The 19655-nt window shown below is 58.4% G+C and overlaps 1 protein-coding gene across 3 annotated transcripts in view; it reads right to left on the bottom strand.

Moving 5' to 3' along the window:
• UBE2O (ubiquitin conjugating enzyme E2 O) overlaps positions 1-19655 on the bottom strand; it is a 43127-nt gene that overhangs the window by 6809 nt on the left and 16663 nt on the right. The window contains exons 1-12 of one of the 3 annotated variants that reach the window (XM_040989617.1): positions 6117-6266; positions 5916-5975; positions 5584-5694; positions 3474-3571; positions 2757-2820; positions 2369-2512; positions 1956-2065; positions 1699-1849; positions 994-1463; positions 579-733; positions 298-410; positions 88-216 (exon numbers count right to left, since the gene is read on the bottom strand). In XM_040989617.1, coding sequence (XP_040845551.1) covers positions 88-216; positions 298-410; positions 579-733; positions 994-1463; positions 1699-1849; positions 1956-2065; positions 2369-2512; positions 2757-2820; positions 3474-3571; positions 5584-5694; positions 5916-5975; positions 6117-6149 — 1638 coding nt within the window. In that variant the 5' untranslated portion in view covers positions 6150-6266. Of the gene's footprint in view, positions 1-87; positions 217-297; positions 411-578; positions 734-993; positions 1464-1698; positions 1850-1955; positions 2066-2368; positions 2513-2756; positions 2821-3473; positions 3572-5583; positions 5695-5915; positions 5976-6116; positions 6267-19655 lie in introns of those variants that run through there. The other 2 variants (XM_040989618.1, XM_040989616.1) reach the window with 2 other exon arrangements.

Here is a 19655-nt window from a genome sequence, read left to right as displayed (position 1 = left end):
GCCAGGAGCCACCTGGTGCCACCCTCAGAGACTGCAGCTGCTGCGGGGCCAGAAGCAGAGACCCAGAACTAGGATACAGGCCAGTACCTCATCCTCCTTGTGAGGGGCCCCATCCTCGGCATTGCCAATGCGGATGACAATGTCAGTGGTGCGGAAGCGGAAGTCAGGGTGGTCGGCAATGTCGTAAACGCTCACATCGTCCTCTTCCCCAATCAGCTGTGGGGCAGGAGAACTGTGAGGGGCAGGCCAGCCCACCCACCCCCAGCCTGCCTGGAGGAACAGACAGCACACGCTCACCTCCACATCATCGCCACTCGGCCGCAGCTTGAACCACTTCACCATGCAGGTGCGCCCGATGTGGTCCCCAGACTGCACCACGCCATAAACTGCAGGGTCTGGACAGCTCTGGACTGGGGAGTCAGAGGAGGTGACATGACCAGACAGGCACCGGGGGGTACCTGTAAGCCGCCTGCCACAGGCCAGTCTCTCCAAGCCTCATGTTAGCTCGGACCTCAAGTCCTCTAGAAAGCCCCACCCAAGCCCCCACTGCTGCGGGCTGCCCAGCAAGCCAGTCCTACCCCGCTTGTCCACCACGAAGTCCCCAGGGCAGAACTCATTGTTGTCCAGGTGGTGCACGGGGAAGAGGTCGTTGGAGCGGATGTTGCACTCCACGGAGCCGTCCTGCCACATCACGTCGGCCGAGGTCATGGTGGTCACCACCTCTACTGCCACCCTGCGAGCAGGCCAGTGAGCCGAGCTGGGGCCCCCAGAAATGCCTCCCCAGGCAAGGACAGCTGGGCATCCCCGGTGGCTTGGAGGACACGTGACCCCTGCTCAAGACCCCCTGCAGCTCAGGCCTCCTCTAAGACAGGACCCCTGTGGGGCACAGGTCACTCTCCGAGCCCTGCTACCTCCCCTCCCCGATGGGTCATCTTCAGTGGGCACGCGGAGCGCAGACCTCAGGCCATGTGGCGGGCAGCGCACTGAGCTCACCTGTCTCCCGGTTTGAAGTCTCGGCTGATTTTGTTCTTCTTCCTCTTGTGTTTCCGCTTGAGGTTCTTGATGGACAAGGGGATGCTTTTCTTGCGGCCAGTGCCGCTGCCACTCTGGGAGGAGGCGGTGGAGCTGGCCGAGGAGGTCACCGAGCTGGTGTCGTCTGTGTCGTCAGCTGCCTCGTCGTCTGCGTCCTGCTCTGAGTGCAGCCTGTCGTCCCCGCCCTCCTTCAGCAGGAACGGGGGCGGCCGCTGGCCGGCCTCGGCGGGCTCCTCCACACCCTCCTCCCGCATCTCCACGGGGCTGGCGGGCGTCTCAGGGGTCCCCTCGGGGCTGGCAGCAGCTGGCTCACTCTTGGTTTTGGGCTCTCCTTTCTTGTCTGGGTCCTCCGTGGAATGGTCCCGGGGACATTGGGTGTCCGGGGAGCAAGACATGACCCTCACGACCTGCTTCTTCAGGAGGCGCCTCACCTGTGAGGGACGGCAGGGGCAGAGCTGGAGGGCAGCAGGTGGCCTGAACCCACGCTGGGCCCATGGCATGTCCCGCTCCCCTGCTTTCCAGTCTGGGGGCTGATGGTCCATGCTCCAGCGGCCAGCAAGGTCATCAGGACCGCCTTGAGACCTAATGCATAGACCATCCCGGCTACGCAAATGGCTTGAGGCTGGTTCCTTAAGTGCCTACCAACCTCCAGGCCCAAGGACATACCTTCTTGGCCATGGAGCCCTCCCCCTGGGCGCAGTTCTTCTCTGGACACTCCCAGGCGATCTTTGCCGGCTCTACCTTGGCAGGGAAGACATACAGGCAGCGCTCCCCGAGCTGCCGCTGCGCATGATCAAAGCAGCCAAGCCGCTTCACCCTGGAGGGGAAAGGCAGGGACCGTCGCCGTGGTGGCGTGGTGGTCGGGTCCTCGGCCCTCCCCACCCTCTGCGCCAGGGTGTGGCCCTGGGCAGAGCCAGGCTCACCTGCCCAGGTTTTCCTGAGTGATGGTGGAAGGCGGGGGGCTGACGCTGTCCGTGCCTCCTGGACAGAAGCTCTTGGTGATCCACGTGACTTTCAGCTCCACGACCTGCACCTGGGGCCGGAGGGGCACAGCAGCAGTCAGGGCAGGTCTGAGGGCAGCCCCCTGCCCTCTAGGCACCAAGAGGACCTTCCGGGTGCAGGATCAGGTGCAGACTCAGTGAAGCAGGGCCTGACTGGCAGCCCTACTTCACCCTTGTTGGGGACACCTCCCCCGCCCTGAGGTCGACTGGCTGGAGGACTTCCGCCTGGAAAGTGCTCTCCCATCCTCCCAGCCCTCTTAGAGCAGCGGGGCACAGCCGGCTGTACTCTCCGTGCAGGCCACAAGGGGGCAGCAGCTCCACTCCGAGGCCCCCACCTCTTCCACCACCACTCGGAACTTGCTCTTGGTGCTGAGCACCGGCTTGACCCCCGACAGCCACTGGACACTGGAGAAGATCTTGGCGGGGCCGATGAGCACCTGGCCCGGGTAGAAGCCGTAGGAGTCATCAAAGAAGAGACCCTGGGGGTTAGGAGAGGGAGCAAGGTCCGTTTGGGGCACTGGCTCTCTGCCTGCCCAAACCCAACCCTCCAGGTCTGGAGCAGCCCTTCTTTAGGGTAATGGGCCCCAGGGACGGCACAAGATGGATCCCGCCTCATTCTGTGTCCCCAGCCAAGTCCTGCTGCAGGGTCCTTGCGGCTGGCAGAGGGACCGAAGCTCTGGAGTGCAGCCGGCTAATGATCAGCAGCACGCCACGAGAACGTACCGAGTCACTGACGTGCGGACACACATCGTAGAGCTTGGCACCATCTTCTGTGTTCATGGAGCACCTGAAACAGCAAGTGGGGGCTCCATCTGCAAGGGTACAACCGCCCAGGACCAAAGAGGGGTCAGCAGGGTGGCCGCAGGCCCAGAGGGCAAGGCTGTCTGGAAGGCCAGCTTCCCGTTACGGACACTGGTTTGAATCCCTGTTGCTCTATTCTGATTCAGCTTCCTGTTAATGCCCTGGCTGTTGTGGACAATGGAGGCGTGAATCAGCAGAAACAAAAGAACTAATCTCTCTCCTTCTCGGGACAGCCCCACTCTATCAGTGTCTGGGTTCAATCCCCACCCGGCTTCTGATCCCAGCTTGTTGCTAACGTGCAAGGGAGACGGCAGATGATGGCTCAGGCGGCTGGATCCCCGTCACTCACACAGGGGACCTGGCCTTGGGCCCTAGCTTTGTCCTCTCAGCCGTTGTTGCAGGAGTCTGGGATCTCCCAGCAGCCCATGAGAGTGGCTCCAAATGATGGCATGTCTCAAGCCAGCAGAACTGAGCCACCGCAGATACGGAGAGCAGCACAGGGCTAGGCCCTGAGATGCCAGAGGCCAAGTGCCAGCAGCACCTGTCACTCCCCTTGATTGCATCTGGCATCCCAGCCCCACCAGGAACACTCCGCCTGCCCTCCCGGCCCAGCCAGGGCCCAGCCAGAGCCACACCCACCTGGCACCATTGGAGAGCTTCAGGATGATCTGGTTCTTCAAGTCGTAGACCTTGCCCAGCCAGCAGTCATAGGCGATGTAGTCCCCATACATGAAGGGCTGCAGGGGATCAGGGACGCGTCAGTGAGGCCCAGGGGATGGGGGCAGAGGGAGAGCAGCTGTCCTGCTCACTGCTGCCTGGACCTCCCTCAGAAACTCTGGGCTGCACCCCAATGCCCCTTCCCAGATGTGGTGGGGATGGCAGAGGGGGGCCGAGAAGGGCAGGCAGAGGCGGCTGGCAATGCAGACAAGCAGTAGCGTGCTCTTGACACTGGATCAACAACATCCTGAGGACGGCGTGCGCCAGCTTCCCACTGAGAGGGTGTGGGAATGACTCTGTTTAGCAGCCCAGGCGAGGTGCAGGCATGTCTGGCTGTGTGTGCATGATGCACTGGTAGCTATGTTCCCGACGCTGTCCCAGGAGGCCAGGCAGCCACTGGCACACCCTGCACCTGGATCTGGGCTTCTAGAATAACGTTTTCCTCCAAAAGAAGAAATGGTTGATCCCAGGGCTGGATCAGAAACACAATGTGAGGGCCCGGTGCGATAGTGTAGTAGTGAAGGTCCTCGCCTTAAACGCGCCAGGGTCCCACATGGGTGCCGGTTCTAATCCCGGCGGCTCCACTTCCCATCCAGCTCCCTGCTTGTGGCCTGGGAAAGCAGTGGAGGACAGCTCAAAGCCTTGGGACCCTGCACCCATGTGGGAGACCCAGATGAGGCTTCTGGCTCCTGACTTTGGATTGGCTCAGCTCTGGCTGTTGCAGACGCTTGGGGATTGAACCAGCAGACGGAAGCAAGATTTTTCTGTCTCTCCTTTGTGTAAATCTGCCTTTCTAATAAAAATAAATCTTTTTTTAAAAGATTTTATTTATTTTTTATTGCAAAGTCAGATATACAGTGAGGAGGAGAGACAGAGAGGAAGATCTTTCGTCCAATGGTTCACTCCCCAAGTGACCGTAATGGCTGGAGCTGAGCCAATCTGAAGCCAGGAGCCAGGAACTTCTTCCAGGTCTCCCACACGGGTGCAGGGTCCCAAGGCTTTGGGCCATCCTCCACTGCTTTCCCAGGCCACAGGCAGGGAGCTGGATGGGAAGTGGGGCTGCCATGATTAGAACCGGTGCCCATATGGGATCCTGGCGTGCTCAAGGTGAGGACTTTAGCTGCTAGGCCACGCCGCTGGGCTTAATAAAAATAAATCTTAAAAAACAACAACAACAAAAAGGCAGACAAGAGACAAGGTCACGTGAAAGGGCCATAAAATGCAGCACAGGCCAGAGCTAGCTCACTAAAGCCACAAAGCAACCATGGGAAACAGCTCAGGTCCACACTGGTGCAGGAAGCACGCAGCCAGCCAGGAACGTGATGTAGGACCTAGCAGTCAGCCGTGGAGGCTCGGGCTGCGACGAGTAAGAGTCTCCTAACATAATCCTGAGATTTGTTCCTGCACGTTTTACCACTTACAAACAAATAAAGCAAAAACGCACTTGCAGCAGTGCCGTGGCCAGGGACCCACAGCCGGGGCGCTCTGAGGCAGGCCTGCCCTGCACGCACCGGCTCATGCTGGCCATGCCCTGCACACATCCCAGCCAGGAGGGGCACACCAGGGGAACACCTAGGCCAGGAAAGGGATGCGGGCCCTGCCAGGGCAGCACACAGGCTCCAAGGACGGACAATGACGTGCCAGGGGCATCTCTTGGCCAGGGCTGCATGGGCATGTGCGCATGTTTAGAAAATGCATGCGGGGAATTCTGGGGCATTCGATCTGTAGTTTGCGCTCAGATGTTTCAGGGAAAAAAGGAGATGGATGGGAAAGTAGGGTTTTGCGGGAAGTCCCAGACGCGAGGGGGAAGGAACTTTCCACGCTGAGGGCCAGGATCCACAGCATGTGGGAAGTCTGAGACAATTTAAAGAGCCTCTTCAAGGAGTATTGGAATAGAAAGAAGTTAAGACAATGGCCTGGGTGCCCGAGCTGGGGCTGCAGTCACAGCCACAGGTCTTGAGGGAAGAGCCAGCTGCTGGGAGCCCTGGGCCCCGCCATGCGACCCGGGGAGCTGCGTGGGGACCCGGCTCACCCAGATGTGCTGCAGGTCCTTGCTGTTGACAGGGTAGATGATGCAGTTGGTGCCGATGAGCTTGACGGCACAGTCGATGTTGACATCAATCACCGTGCCGCACTGACTGTCCTGGGGAGGCAGGAGAGTCCAGGCCCAGGGCATCACAGCCGACCCTGGCCGGACAGCACCCCCAACCCCACACACCCTGTGCCCGGGGCAGGATGGGAACATGGACTCTCGGTGCAGTCCATGTGCCAGACCACGAACCTGGCCAGATAACGCAGGGTCCACACCCCCGCCTCCAGCCCCAAACCCCCGTGTCCAGGGCAGGATGGGAACGCGGGACTCACAGTGGAGCGCATGTGCCGGACCACGTCCCGGGGCACCACGGAGCGGTCCTCCAGCTTCAGCTGTAACAGCAAACAGGCAGGTGTGGGAGACAGACATTTGCTTTCCAACCCAAGAGGTACAGCACCCGCATTTTCACAGGCTCCCCATCTGCCCAGTAGCCCCTGGGGTCCAGCAGTGGCTCTCCCTGAGGGCTTCCTGACCGTACTGAGATCACAGCCCCGGCATGCTGGCATTCTGCCGTGAGTTACAGCCCTTCTCTCCTCTGACCCACGTACAGGATGCTGCCTGAGTGGGGTCACCCTGAGCCCGGCTCATCCGACTATCCCTCCTGACCAGCAGCAGCCTGCTCCTTATCTGCAGGCTGTAGCACCCGGCGGCTGCTGAGTAATGCTTGCTCGCACTCAGAGCCTGCGTGCTGGCAGCCAGCCAGCCCCTCAGCAGCACCCAGCCGCTGTCCACAGCCCAGGGCACTCCTCTGGAGTTCTTTACCAGTCATGGGAACAGGTGGGTCTCTGCAGCCGCACACTCCATGACCCCAAGTCACGAGACTGGCAGAGGCCTTCCTGCTTCAGTCTTGGGGCTAGAAAGGCCATTACTCTGGAAGCAGGCCAAGTGTCGAGGTCACAGACCTGCTGACAACAGCCACTGCAACTCTGCTCTTAGTAGGATGTGGCTCATAAAAAATACAGGGGACAGCAAAGCAGCAATGGCTAAAACTACCGGAAGCAAGCAGCTCCAGACAGGACGCCTCATTGTCCATCCTCAAGTCAGACAACCCAGAAACCTCTGTGAGCGGGGGTGGGGCTGTGGCAGGACCAACAGGAGTCTGGCAGGCACCCTCAAGGCCCCCCATGTGTCACTGTTGTCATTCCCACGGCCCCGAGTGGACAGGCTGTGGCTTGGACTCGGGCAATCTGGCCCTGAGCCCGTCCTTCACTCCACAGACAGCCTCTCTCTGCGCAGGCCGCAGAGGAAGGGGCAGGACAAAATAAGCACAGGTAACCACGCACTGGAGCGACTTCCAGTGAGACACGCCTGCCTGCAGATGTCCGGGGGACCCCAAGAGCTTCCTGCTTCCCTAGCTCACGTCAAATGTCCAATCACAGGTTTGGCGGGCCTAGGAAGGCGGACACTAGAGGGCGCCAGCTCCCTTCCAGGGAACAACAGGTGAACACTAAACCATGAAGTGCTCTCCAACCATTGCACTCTCTAGGTGAGCCCTGAACCTGTCAGCATCTAGCACACCGGCCAGCTGTCACTAGGGCACTACAGTTCCAAATGGCTGTGAAGTGGGTGAGATGTGGCCTCACATTTTATGGAAAGCTGTAGCTACCAGATATCCCAACAGGAAAAGCACAAGAGAGAGCGCAAACTGGCGGTGGTGCTTCTGTGTGAGCAGTGCCCTGGGCAGGGAACTGAACGTGCGTCACCCCCGTGGACTGGGGCTGCCTGGGAGACCCAGGAGCAGTCCTCTGCTGTCCCCTGGAGAGAGAGGCATCATGCAGGACATCCGTCTGGTGTGTGTGTGTGTGTGTGGTGTGGGTATGCAGGCAGTGTGTATCTGCATGTGGCGTGTGGGTCTGTAGGATGTGTGGGGAGGTGCAGGGTGTGTGTGTTAGGGGGACACAGGGTGTGTGCCTGTGCGTAAGGTATGGGTGTGTGGGGTGTGTATGTACAGTGTGTGTGTGAGTGGGGAGGTGCAGGGTGTGTGTGTGTGTGTGTGTGTGTGTTAGGGGGACGCAGGGTGTGTGTGTGTGTGTGTGTGTAACGTACGGGTGTGTGGGATGTGTATGTACGGTGTGTGTGCACAGCAGTGAGTGGGGAGGTGCAGGGTGTGTGTGGGGTGGGGGTTTCTAGTCAGGGCTGGCAGGCTTTCAGGAGCTTAGAAGCTCGTGCTCTCACAGGGGCCCACCCTGGCACAGGCTGGCAGACAGAGGGACACAGGCCGGGCTGGGCTGAGAGTCACACAAAGAGGGCAAGCTGGGAGTGCAAAACAGTGATCACAGAAATTCCAAATGTGTGGTTACAAAGGATCACCTGGAGGGTCATGTGGCAGAGAGCACGGGTACCACAAAGATGCCAGACTATGCCCGCACATGGCGGGTTTCAAGGCAGCCACAGAGCAAGGCCAGGTCACTTGGGCCATGATGAAAGTCCCTAGCTTTCAGACACAGAATCCCAAAGAGTGGGCAGGTCATGGGGGGATGTCTGTGGCGTCCACAGCTGGGCCAAGGTGAGGCTGGAACCCTGCAGAGCACAGGGCAGCCTCAGGGATCTCGCCACAGCACAGCTGCGAGTGCCCAGGATGGCAAGACGGAAAAGCAGGCAAGCCCCACACACCTATACCTTACGCACAGGCACACACCCTGTGTCCCCCTAACACACAAGCCCCAGGAAGGGGTGGGGAGCAACCCGGGGGCAAGCAGCAGCAGGGATGCCAGCACTTGTGTCCCACGCCTCGTGTGGTCCCCCGCTTCTGCCAAGGTGGCTGGGCGCTGCCCAGGAGGAGTGGAGCACCAGGCCTGTCCTGCCGGAAGACTCATTGGCTTACCGCCAATGCCGAAGGCCACACAACCTGTCGGGACAGCCATCTCAAGGCCTCTCTGGACAACACGGCAGGGACAACCAGCTTTTCCTAGAGCTCAAGGTCTGACCCTTTCTTCACGCCACTGACCAAGGCCAAGCAGGTGGAGTCAAGCCCACCCTAAGAAGTGTCCCAGATGAGGCTGGACAAGAAAAGCGCAGGGAAGCAAAAACAGCAGAGAGCTCAGCGTCCAGCCAGCGCCCCCTGTGACTCCCACTGTTGCCAGCCCGCCTACGATCGCAGCCCAGGCTGGCAGGCCGAGGGCGTGGAAGGGCCCGGACACCCATCCAGGGCACTGCTGGCCTCCACAGGCTGAGACCAGCTCCTCCCTGAGGCCAGCGCAGGACCGGGTCTGCCCTTGAAACTCCAGGAGCCACGCTGGCTGGGGCGGCATCTGTGGACGGCGTGCCTGCTGCTCCCCAGGCAACAGCTTGCAGGCACTGCCCGGGAGTGGACATCACTCCTGAGGCTGAAGGAGTCAGTGGCCCCGAAGGTCTGCCCCTGCGGGAGACACGGCCTCAGGCGGGGTCACCAGCACTGCAGGGGCCGCAAGAGAGCCTCCACAGTCCCAGCTGCCCCCAGAGCACACATGGGGCTCTCCTCAGCCCCCCAGGGAGGACCACTGTCACTGGTCAGTGATGTTACCAGTCTTCAGGCTGGGCAGCATTCCACATGCCACAAAGGCTGGAGAAGAAATCCTGGGTCGCAAAGACCAGCGGCTTGTCAGGACCCACTGTGCCCCTGGGCGAGTGAGAAACAGGGCAAGAGGCGGCAGTGCCCGTGGCCTGGGTCTGACCTTGGCTGGACTGAGCCAGGCAGGACCCGGGAGACTCCCGAGAGGAAACGAGGCCAGACCAGCGCCAGGAACGTCTCAGTGCCAAGGTGGGTCTCACGGGGGGCTCACAGGACTTCCAACCACAGCAGGGATCTCAGGGACCCTAATCAGTCCTTGTCACTGCCCTCCCACCCACACTGGCATGCACTAAGGAAGCTCTACCCATGGCTGGAGCCCCGCTGAACCCGGGGCTTAACTACACAGAGGAAACCACGCAGACCCAAGTTCCCTTAGCGCCCCATACGGACTCGGCCAGACAACAGCACAAACATAAAACAGGGAATTTACAGGGCTTGGCACAGCGTGTGGCGCCCTGAGTCACGCTGCCATCTGTGAGCTGGCTCTGCTTCCGATGCAGCTCCCTGCTAACACACCTGAAAAGCGGCAGAGGATGGCCCAGGTGTGTGGGCTTCTGCTGCTCACAGGGGAGACCCAGATGAAGCTCCTGGTGGATGGAAGATCCCTTTCTCTAACTCTGCCCTCAAACATACAAATAAAATCCTAAATAAACATAAGAATCAGGCATAAAGGGCCCAGCATGGCAGCCTAGTAGCTAACGTCCTTGTCTTGCACGTGCCAAGATCCCATATGGGCGCTGGTTCTGATCTCGGCAGCTCCACTTCCCACCCAGCTCCCTGCTGGTGGGCTGGGATAGTAGAGGAAGGCCCAAAGCCTTGGAACTCTGCATCCATGTGGGAGACCCGGAAGAAGCTCCTGGCTCCTGGCTTCAGACTGGCTCAGCTCTGGCTGTTGCGGCCACTTGGGGATTGAATCAATGATGGAAGATCTTCCTGTCTCTCCTCTCTGTACATCTGACTTTGCAATGAAAAGAAATAAAACTTAAAAAAAAAAAAAAAAGAATCGGGCATAGGGATGGGGTCGGAGTGGGTCAATGCAAACAGGAGTTCAGTTCTAGGGAGCTACCTAGGCCGTCCTGGGATAGGGAGAGCGGCATGGGAGGGTGTGTGTGTGTGTGTGTGTGTGTGTGTGTGTGTGTGTGTGTGTGTGTGTACCTAGGCCGGCCTGGGATAGGGAGAGCGGCATGGGAGGGTGTGTGTGTGTGTGTGTGTGTGTGTGTGTGTGTACCTAGGCCGGCCTGGGATAGGGAGAGCGGCATGGGAGGGCTGTGTGTGTGTGTACGTACCTAGGCCAGCCTGGGATAGGGAGAGCGGCATGGGAGGGTGTGTGTGTGTGTGTGTGTCTGTGTGTGTGTGTGTACACCTAGGCCAGCCTGGGATATGGGAGGGGCATGGGAGGTGTGTGTGTGTGTGTACCTAGGCAGGCCTGGAATAGCGGAGGGGCATGGAAAGTGTGTGTGCCTGTGTGTGCACATTTTGAAAATCTCAAAGTGGAAGAGCTGCCAGAAAAACACGAGTCGAGCCTGTTGGTGGCAGTCTCGGGGCCAGGTGGATTCTAGCTGGGTCCCACTGGGAGGGAAAGGTGAATGTGGGAAGGTGCTACCCACTTGCCAGCATCAGCTCTGCCCTGAGAACACCTTCCAGCACACACGCATGCCGGGGCCCAACAAGCAATGCCTGTTCCACTGTGTATCATGGTCAGAAAGTCTGTGCCTGTTAAGAAACCAGAATCTCCACCAAGGACCTGCTAGCCCCGTGCCTGGGCACTGCCAGCTCCCTCTGGCAAGCGTGCTAGGGGGTGTCCTCCCCTTGCACCAGCAGCTCAGGACCCAAACATCAGCAGCCAACACCTGCAGGCCCAGGACAACACAGCCACTGCCAACCTTCAGGGCGGGGGAGTACCACCAAGCTGGCTGGGACAGCAAAATGAAGAAAGGCAGAAAACCAGGGCTGCGGGTCTGACTGGCCAGCTGACCACCAGGCTGCTGAGCCTGCACGGAGCGTGCTGCCTACCTGAGCACGGGAGATGTTGCCATTAAGCACCAGGGACTCCCAGACCTGCAGGAGCACAGCTGGGAATGGCTGCAGTGTACAAATCAAAACACTGGTGCCCCATCAACCATGCTTTCTAAAGCAGCTCCGCCTCCCCTGACTGGGTCACCAGGGGGGACAGAATGTGCACCTAGATGGGAAGTCAGAACGAAATGACACCCGCAAACATTGACTCACCACAGCACATGGACAAGCTGCATGGAGGGACTCCTGTTTTGGGGGCTTGCAGGAGGCAGGGAGCCAGGCTGCACAGGAACTGTACCCCCAGCACTCCCACTCCCCAGGACTACCCTCTGACTCCCCCTGCAGTCCAGGCAGGGACAGACCGCATTACTGCCTGGAAACTGCAGCCGCAGCGCCAGCTTGCTGGAACGGTCAGGAAGCCTGGCCTGCCAGGGACAGAAGGGGCTTGTAACCAACTGTCTGCTGGAGCGGGCGGGAGGCGTGCGCCTGGCAGCAGGCCAGTGGGAGGCCCGGGCAGGCGGCTGGTCTCTGCAGATGCTGCAGGGTTGGATATGCTCAGTGTGTGCTCTGTGGCAGGAACTGGCACAAGGGGTGCCCTGTGTTGCACCCCTCGCCTGGGCTCTTGGCCTGTCAATCTGGTGGAAGGGCTGGCAAGGAGGGGCGAATGGGCAGAAGCATGAGCCACTGAAGTCACTTCCTGCTCTTGCCCCTCCTGGTTGGGCAGTCGCCACTTTATCTGTCACAGGCAGCTGCCCAGGGGCTGCGGCATTCCCGAGAGCGGGAAGGGAAAGGCCAGCTGTCCAGGCACAGAGAGTGCTCACTGGCGCCACACGGCCCTCTAGACGCCACTGCCACACACCATGCTGCAGTCACTACAGGAACCTGGCCTGCCAGAGCTGGCACCGTGTCAGGGGAGGAATTCAGGTGCCCTGCCTCTGCCAGGCCACTTGATCCCCTTAGGAGACCCTGGTCTTGCTGTTCTAACCTGAGGGGTACACCTGGGAAGCCTGGAGTGGTGAGGGGACTGCCCAGGGTCACCCTGTCCTTCCTCACCCGGTGTGCAGGGCCCTCTGGCACAGCCCTTAGCAGCACTGGAGGAAATCAAGTTGGACCACCATGCACACTGCGGCCTCTGGGTGGCAGCACAGTGCCTTGTCTGCACCTACTGGGGGGACCTCCCCAGGTGACTGGGGGCACTTCCTCAGACCTTGCTGATCTCAATGGCGTTGTAGGGGAGGAGTGAACAACAGGCTGCTTCTCTGTGAGCTGTCTAGGGGAGACCCTTGGGTCCAGCCGGGATGCACTTCCTTGGGGGAAGACCCCTGTGGGGACTTCGTCTGAGGCCAGCAGGGCAGAGCCTGCACTCAGCCACGGGGGACCCGTGGGAGAGACCCCTCCTCCTTGAGCTCACACAGCTCGGCTGGCGACTCCAGCACCCATAGTTACTATTTTGGGGTAGATGAAACGAACACCCAGCCAGACGGCTGGCATCCCAAGGACACCAACTGGCCTGCAGCCTCTGGGCTGCCCACATGGCCCCACGGGGTGGACAGCAGCAGCTCTTGGAGAGATCACAGGGCCCTGGGGACCTCAACTGTCCACCACCTTGCCATCACTTCTCCCAGAGTACACCTGCGAGTCAGAAGTGTATACCAACTCCCCGTGAGCGTGGCCACAGAGCCAGGGAGCAGGACGTGACCGACTCACCAGGTGTCGTGAGAAGATGAGAGACAACACGCACAGCCGCTGCCAGAGCGAGCGCTGCCACCCTAGGTCCACCTCCCCAGGACAAGCAGCTGTGGGCTGCACAAGCTCGCTCACCATGGAGCCTGCCCTCTTGCGTCTCCACCTGCCTGGCACTGCCCACAGCCACCTTCTTGCCTGTCCTTGGAAGCAGGTCCCCACATGTCCCCAGGTAGCAGGGCTGGGGGACATGCCCTACCACCTGACCAGCACAGGGCTGGCCCTGAAGGCTCCTGTTCTGAGGTGCTACCAGCTCAGCTGGAGGGACCAAACACCTACATAGCAACACTTAGGAACACAATGTAAGGGACTTCAGTACAGCCCGCAGTACCGCTGACCAGCACCTCCCGTCCTGCCTGTAATGTGGAGCCAGGGGTCGGGTGAAGTGGTACTGTGTGAATCAGTGAGCAGGTGCAGGGGACCCAACCAAGGAAGATGTGGCAAAGCACCATTCTGGAGCAGGACATGCTGTTGGTCTGACAGGAGAAGGAGCTGAGTTCAGAGACAGGAAATGACACGCAGAGCCACCACACCACAGGGACCAGGAAGGCCCAAGTGGAGAGCCCCAACCTAGCAGGTGGTACCAGGCGGCAGGGCTTCTGTCCTTGTTTCTATGCAGGGGGCGCTGCAGTGCTGAGAACTGAAGGAGGCTCCAGGGTGTCCCCCAAAACAACAGACCAAATGCTCCGCACAGGCAGGACCCACTTCTGATCATTAACCCTAAGGCGGTGTCGCAGCCAACCCCACTTCGTTCTGTTTTGTTTTTGCTATAAGATCTATTTTTTTTAAAGATACATTTATTTTTATGGCAAAGCCAGATATACAGAGAGGAGGAGAGACAGAGAGGAAGATCTTCTGTCCAATGATTCACTCCCCAAGTGAGCTCAACAGCCAGTGCTGTGCTGATCCGAAGCCAGGATCCAGGAACCTCTTCCAGGTCTCCCACATGGGTGCAGGGTCGGTCCCAAGGCTTTGGGCCGTCCTCGACTGCTTTCTCAGGCCAAAGCAGGGAGCTGGATGGGAAGTGGAGCTGCCGAGATTAGAATCAGTGCCGATATAGGATCCTGGTGTGTTCAAGGTGAGGACCTTAGCCATAGGCTACCGTGCTGGGCCCTACGATCTATTTTATTTGAGTTACAGAAAGAAGGAGAAAGAGAGAGGGCATGCACGTGCTGGCTCACTTCCCAAGTAGCCACATCTGGCGCTGGTCCATCTCCCCACGTGGCTGCAGGGGCCCGAGTGGTTCCTCATCCGCTGCCTCCCAGACACCTGAGCAGGGAGCTGGATTACAGGGGGCAGCTGGGACACCAACCAGCGCCCTTGTGGGATGCTGGTGCCACAGGCAGAGGCTTAGCCTACTACGTCTGGCAATGGCCCTAGCCTTGCTTGTCTTTGAGGGGTAACTACGAGAAACCAGCTACTGGTTCGAGTCCTGGCTGCTCCACTTTTGACCCAGCTCCCTGCAAATCCACCTGGGAAAGCATCTAACGATGGGCCAGGTCCTTGGCCCCCTGCACTCCTGTGGGAGACCCAGAAGATGCTCCTGGCTTCAGACTGGCCTGGTTTCAGTGGTTGTGGCCATTCAAGGAATATCTTTGTCTCCCTTCTCTCTGAAGCATTGCCTTTCTGATGAAATAATAATAATAATAATAATAATAATAATAATAATAATAATAATAAACAAAACAATGGCAAAAAAAAAAAGCGGTTTCGTTTCAATCAGCAATCTTCTCTTTCTTCTAAAAGAAAATATACTCCGGGCCTGGAGTGGTAGCCTAGTGGCTAAAGTCCTCACCTTGAATACGCCGGGATCCCATATGGGTGCCAGATCTAATCCCGGTGGCCCCACTTCCCATCCAGCTCCCTGCTGTGGCCTGGGAAGGTAGTTGAGGACAAATCACAGCCTTGGGACCCTGCACCCATGTGGGAGACCCAGAAGAAGCTCTGGCTCCTGGCTTCAGATTGGCTCAGCTCTGGCCGTTGTGGCTGCTTGGGGAGTGAAACAGTGGATGGAGGATCTTCCTCTCTGTCTGTCCTCTCTGTATATCTGCCATTCCAATAAAAATAAATACATCTTAAAAAGAAAACCTTAAAAATATATACACTCCAATTGTTTAGAGACTCAATTTCTACAAGACCTGGGAATGAAGCAGCTGCTTTAGAACCATGAGCCAAGGGAAGCTCTTTCCCCCGGCACACCTTGCCTGAGGTCCAGCCCTTGGAGAGTCCCCAGGGCCCCCCTCTGCTGGCCCCCCAGCATGGCCAACCCCATGCTCAGGGGAACCAGCTCCATCAGAGGCCGAGCACAGAGCCCTGAGCTCCAGGACACTCAGTCCAGCTGGAGTGCTGAGGGCAAAGAGCGGGTTTTGCCAGCACACGTCCTTGGCAAGTGGGCTCAGGGGATGTGGTTCTACCACCCCGAGACTGCCAGGCAGCAAGACAGGAGCCTGGGCCTACACATGGCCCAGAGCTGGATTGTCAGATCAAGTCAGTGTGCAGAGTGAGCACGCGGAGTCTGGGGAAGCCGTGCGCACTGGCGGGAAGCCGCATGGCTGCTGGCCACTCGAGACCCCTTCCTCACCTCCCGACCGGGGCAGCGGAGTGCAGCCTCGGCTGGCTGGCGGCAGCAGCTCCCTTGGCCACATTCCCTTGTGATTCAGCTGCGCTCTGACAAGCTCTCCAGCCAAGACCACCTCACCTCCCAGGTGCTCACCCAGAAATCCCGTGCTATTCCAAAGGCACAGAAGTAGAAGACTAAGACAAAGTTAACACTGGAGGGCCTAGCACAGTAGCCTAGTGGCTAAAGTCCTCGCCCTGCACACACCAAGATCCCATATGGGCACCAGTCCTAATCCCAGTGTCCCACTTCCCATCCAGCTCCCTGCTTGTGGTCTGGGAAAGCAGTCGAGGACCACTCAAGGCCTTGGAACCCTGCAGCCATGTGGCAGACCCAGAGGAGTCTCCTGGCTTCGGACTGGCGCAGCTCTGGCTGTTAGGTCTACTTGGGGAGTGAATCAACAGAAAATCTTCCTCTCTATCTCTCCTCCTCTCCGTATATGCAACTTTCCAAAAATAATAATAATAATAATAAATCTTTTTTTTTTTTTAAAAGTTAACCGTGGAGCCTCCATGCCAGGCAGAGCCTTGCAACGGGGGCTGCTCCTCCCGGAAGCACCAGAGCGACGCTGGGGGACACTGGTCCCTGCCATCCTTGTGCTTTCACTAACACATTGATTTCAGGCCAATGGGCAGAGAGGTGGGGCGCTGAGGAAGTCACACAGACACAACCTGACACCCAGCCATGTGTTCTCCTGGATAACACGGGACCAGTGCTGGCTCTCCCAGGCAGCCACCACTGCAGCGGGCTGGGGTGGGTGGGTAGGCTGCTGTTAACACTTGCTTTTCCCAGGGAAGCAGGAGCCTGGCACAGCTGTGGAAAGCCGAGGCACAGGAGACGCCTAGCACAGGAGACAGATGGCAAGATGTGGCCTGGCACTGCATGGTGATGGCCCACCACAGATGTCCATAGCCCCCCAGAGCTCCCCAGACTGGCTGAGCTGCACAGGAGTCGGCAGGGCTGTCCCCGCCGCTTGCCCCCCAGGATACTCCAACATCAACCTTGACCATGCACCTTCCCTTTCTCCAGCTTCCCACATTGCTAGAATTTTGTCAGGGAAGGACTGGGTACACAGCAATCTAGGCAAAGATTACCAACAAAATACCAAGCAAACAGGTGGCAATGGCTGCCTCGCTGAGCTCGTGTTAACCGGCATGGCTGTGGACATGGTCACGGCGCACTTGGAAAGGAGAGCGGGGACACTCCCACCAGAGCCCAGTCTCCTCTCCAACAGGCCCACTGCTCCTTTCCTGACCAGAAATGGGGACCAGTCCCTGCACGAGTTCCCGATAGCTGAGCCCGACTGTAGGAAGACACGTAGATGAAGCAAGACCCCTTTCCCTCAGCCAGCCTCCCCTACGACGCAGGGGCCACCTCCAGGAAGCCACCGGGGCACACAGTATGATCTGGCAAGTAGCACATGGCGGATGCACTAGCGCATTACAGCTGATGCAGACAGCCTGTGCGGCCCTTGAAGAAGCTGGAGGCCCAGAGGGCAAGCTCTCATTTGCTGCTGGTTCATTCCCCAGAGGCCCTCGGCAGCTGGGGCCCAAGCTTGCACGGAGCCATCACACTGCCTCCCAGTGTCTGTGATGGCAGGAAGCCGGATCAGGAGAGAAAGCAGGCCCGGAACCCTTGCATTCTGATGTGGCACATGGCGAAAACCTGCTCCTGCCTCTTTCCATTTGTCCCCACAGTCCCTGGGTCGTGGACATGGCCAACAAGGTGCACACCAAGCTACGCGGTGTGGGTCATTGCAGGAAACAGCTCTGGCTTCAACACCTGCTCCCGCTCTGATGGCCTTTCCTCAGAAAGGCCTCTCGGGGGGCGGACGCAGGGGACACTGTGAAGGAGTGGAGAGTGACCGTGGACGAGAGGCTTCTCACAAGCCAGGGACACCTGGGGTCCCAGTGCACTGTCTCTCCTTCATGTCTCTCCAGTTGTAGGCTCCCTAACCCAAGCTTACCCCTCCCCCAGTCCCTTTGTTCAGGTTAGGTCTGTTGCTCTTCCCTTTTGCTTTCTTTAAGTTTGATTAACATAGAAAAACCAACCCCAGAGGGCTGTTAGTCTCCTCTAAGACAGCGCTTAACAAAAGCTTGCGTATCCTGGCCTCTGTAACAAGAGCCTTGTCACCCGACTTTTGGGGATAGAAAAGTCTGCATGTTCTCATGCTAAAGGCAGGGATGATGGCCGCAGTGTAGTTTTAATGAAATCATTTCTCCATTACGCATCTTCTCGTTGTCTCCTTCATTAATCCTGACAACACCGTCACCCTCCACGGGAGGGCCAGGGCCAGTCCCGGATATTCTGTAGACAATCTGGCCTCCTGCTGGGGAAGTGGTGTCACCCAAGTGCAGACTTGGGGTCTCGAGGCCCCTCTTCAGTATCTGGGGCTGAGATGCTCACACTAGGCAGGCACATTGCCAATGCCCAGCTCCTCACGCCCATCACTGGGAGCCCATTAGCCCAACACAACAGCTCAGATACCCACTGCAGGCACTGCGGGCAGGGACGCATTCATGACCACACATTCATCTGAGCCTTCTCCAGAGTCCTGGAGCGGGGGGACCAAGGACAATCTGTGGGCCCAGTACAAGAGAGCCTGCCTCATGGTCATCCCAACACATTTCCTTCATTCCAAGCTTTAAGGCTAGAACTACACAGTGGTGGCTTTTACTAAAATGAATATTTTGGGGGATGAGTGGGAGGAGGAAAAAAAAATACGAAAAGGGTGTTTGTATGATGAACTTTTAAAAATTGAAAAGCAAAGTTATACAGAAAAGAGGAAGAAACAGAAATCTTCCAACAGCTGGTTCACTCTTCAAATGGCCACAAGGGCCAGGGCTGGGCCAAGCGGAGCCAGGAGCCAGGAGCTCCAGCATACACAGCAGGGCCCAAGCAAGCACCTGAGCAATCCCCTCCTGCGTGAGGGCGCACGTGTGCGGGGGCTGGCTTGGAACCACAGGAGCCAAGGTGAAGCCAGGCAGGTGCCCCAGCAGCAACCCAAACACCCAACTTCCACCCTTGAAAGTCTGCTCAGACACCTGGAACCCAACCCCAGATGGAAATCAACTATGAAGCTGAAAGCCATGAACGTCTGTGTTTAAGTGTGCTAACACTGCTCTGTTTTAAAGCTCTACACAGTCTCAATTCCCTTGCACTTTTTTTTTTTATTTCCCTATTTTTTACATAACTCTGAGCAATCCAGAAAGTCATGCTTCATATAGCGGACTCTTACACACAGGCACAAAATAATCCCCAGGCAGGGGACGACCTTGTGGTGCAGGTCCTACAACGCCTATATTCCCTATGGGCACTGGTTCAAGTCCCAGCTTCTGGTCGGCTCCTGCGGATGCACCTGGGAGGTGCCCTGGCCATACGCCTCTTCTCCCAGCCCCACTGCAGGAACTGACGCAACAACAGTAGGTGGTCACCAGGGATTTCCAAGCGTGCTCATATGACCCCATACACACCAAGGACTCTGTCAAATGTCCATCTGTACCGTTCTTCAGCGCCAAGTCAACCACCTGGGTATTCTGAATGCCTTCCCTGTGTGTGGGTCCCAGCAAGGCCCTTCAAAGGGGGCACTGCATGCTTGAAAACGTCTCCCCTCTTACTGAACTGGCCCCTGTGCTGGGTGTGTAGCACCCTAAGAACTGGAGGGAGGTGCCCACTGCCCCCCAGCCCCTTCACTGACCGCTGGGGTCCCACGTATGGAAGCTTTATGTCTTACTCTTGTAGCTATAGCTGGCTGCCCTACCACCTGAGCAGGCTCCCTGAGTGTGGAGCACACGCATGACCCCTCATCTCCCCACGTCTTCCAAGCCAGCCTCTGGCACTGCCCTCTGTGGTAGCACCCGGCGCCCACCATCCCCACGTCAGTCAGTGCCCATCACCGGCCCAAGCGCTGCACCTCTCGCTGACTCCCACCCTCCCCCTCTCATCCCATCTTCTAGTTTCTGCTGTGACTGCTTCTCACTCTCGAATGGTCACACCAGCCAGCTGACCAACTCTATGGTAAGCACTTCTGTCCTGGCCTGCTGCAGTGGCACGCGGCGACCTGGCCACCTGCTGGAGCTCACCGCT

The sequence above is a fragment of the Ochotona curzoniae genome, unplaced genomic scaffold, assembly GCF_017591425.1.
Source record: "Ochotona curzoniae isolate NIBS_2020 unplaced genomic scaffold, NIBS_Ocur_1.0 contig_523, whole genome shotgun sequence".
NCBI classification, from domain to species: domain Eukaryota; kingdom Metazoa; phylum Chordata; class Mammalia; order Lagomorpha; family Ochotonidae; genus Ochotona; species Ochotona curzoniae.
The sequence above is the reverse complement of the archived record's forward strand: the minus strand, read 5'-3'. Positions and strand labels throughout refer to the sequence as shown.